Source organism: Triplophysa rosa, linkage group LG18 (assembly GCF_024868665.1).
Source record: "Triplophysa rosa linkage group LG18, Trosa_1v2, whole genome shotgun sequence".
NCBI lineage: Eukaryota > Metazoa > Chordata > Actinopteri > Cypriniformes > Nemacheilidae > Triplophysa > Triplophysa rosa.
This window is the reverse complement of record NC_079907.1, coordinates 19,691,357-19,692,505: the sequence shown is the minus strand read 5'-3', so window position 1 is coordinate 19,692,505 and position 1,149 is coordinate 19,691,357. Positions and strand designations below refer to the sequence as shown.

Sequence of the window (1,149 nt, the reverse complement as noted above, 5' to 3'; positions counted from 1 at the left end):
TCAGTCACTCTTGAGGTTTGCTTTTGTTGGAATTCAACAAACACTGCAGTATATGACTGCAATACATGCAGGATTTAAATGATTTATGATGTTGTAAATATAACAAACAGGCATTCATTACAGTAGACTGTGAGTTTAAAACAAAAAATAATTATTGTTGATTATTGCCTTTTATATAGTAATTGTGTATAAATTATATAGTAATTTCATTGATGTTTTACAAATTAAATAAAGTGGTTATGTAAACTGGACATAAATAGAGGCCTACAAAAGAAAGCGGGCTAAGAACATTCCCCATCACTGAACGATCACTGATTTCTGTTTAATTTCGTTTAATGAATTGAATGAATTAATCTGATTACACTGCACAATGAACTTTACATCGTGTCTGCTGTTTTTCATGTGGTATCGTGAGCGCGCATCGCACCTAAACTAAACTATTTTGCACATTGTTTCGCTACCACCTGCAGCGTGAATTGGGGTGTTTGAGATTGAGAGAGACAGATTTATTTCTGAAGCGGGAGCTTCGGAAGATGGAGCTTTCAGTCATTACTGAAAGTCAATAGGTTAAAATCTAGTCTATTGCAAGCAAATAATAGCTGTTTGTAAGACCGCAAAAACGAATAAATTAATCTGATTTGACTGCACAATTGAATTTACATGCTTAATTTTACATATGTGCAGTGCATCTAAAATTCCTTTGCACAGTATTTTGCTTCCACCTGTAGCATGTAGTATGCTTCTCTGTTACAAACTAAAGCCAGAGCAGTGAAGTGAAGAGTGATGTTGCTTTCAGCCAATAGAAAATACAACAATTTTTGGTATTATTTTTTGATTCTCATTTGGTGGGCAAGACAGACGTTTAGGTGGGTTCAGCCCATCCCTGCCCATGCCCATGCCTAGTGCCGGCCCTGATATAAACACAAAATGATGTCAAAATTCCCTTATAAGAAAGTATCCTTGTAAAAGTAGTGTGTTTTGTGAACGTAAACAGTTGGGAAACAAGAACGAGAGAATGAGATGGGGTGGAAGGGGTGACAACATTGCAAATGCATCCAGTTTGTTGTACGTTATTTGTATATTAAAACCAATGCATAATTCATTATTTATTATTAAGAACAGCAACTGATTATTATTAACAGTTTCAAT

General features: G+C 35.0%; 1 protein-coding gene across 1 annotated transcript in view; it reads right to left on the bottom strand.

Moving 5' to 3' along the window:
* Nucleotides 1-862: 862 nt before the first annotated feature.
* itga3b (integrin, alpha 3b) overlaps nucleotides 863-1,149 on the bottom strand; it is a 24,702-nt gene continuing 24,415 nt past the window's right edge. Inside the window, exon 20 of the mRNA XM_057357825.1 lies at nucleotides 863-911. Coding sequence (XP_057213808.1) covers nucleotides 863-911 — 49 coding nt within the window. The remainder of the gene's footprint in view (nucleotides 912-1,149) is intronic.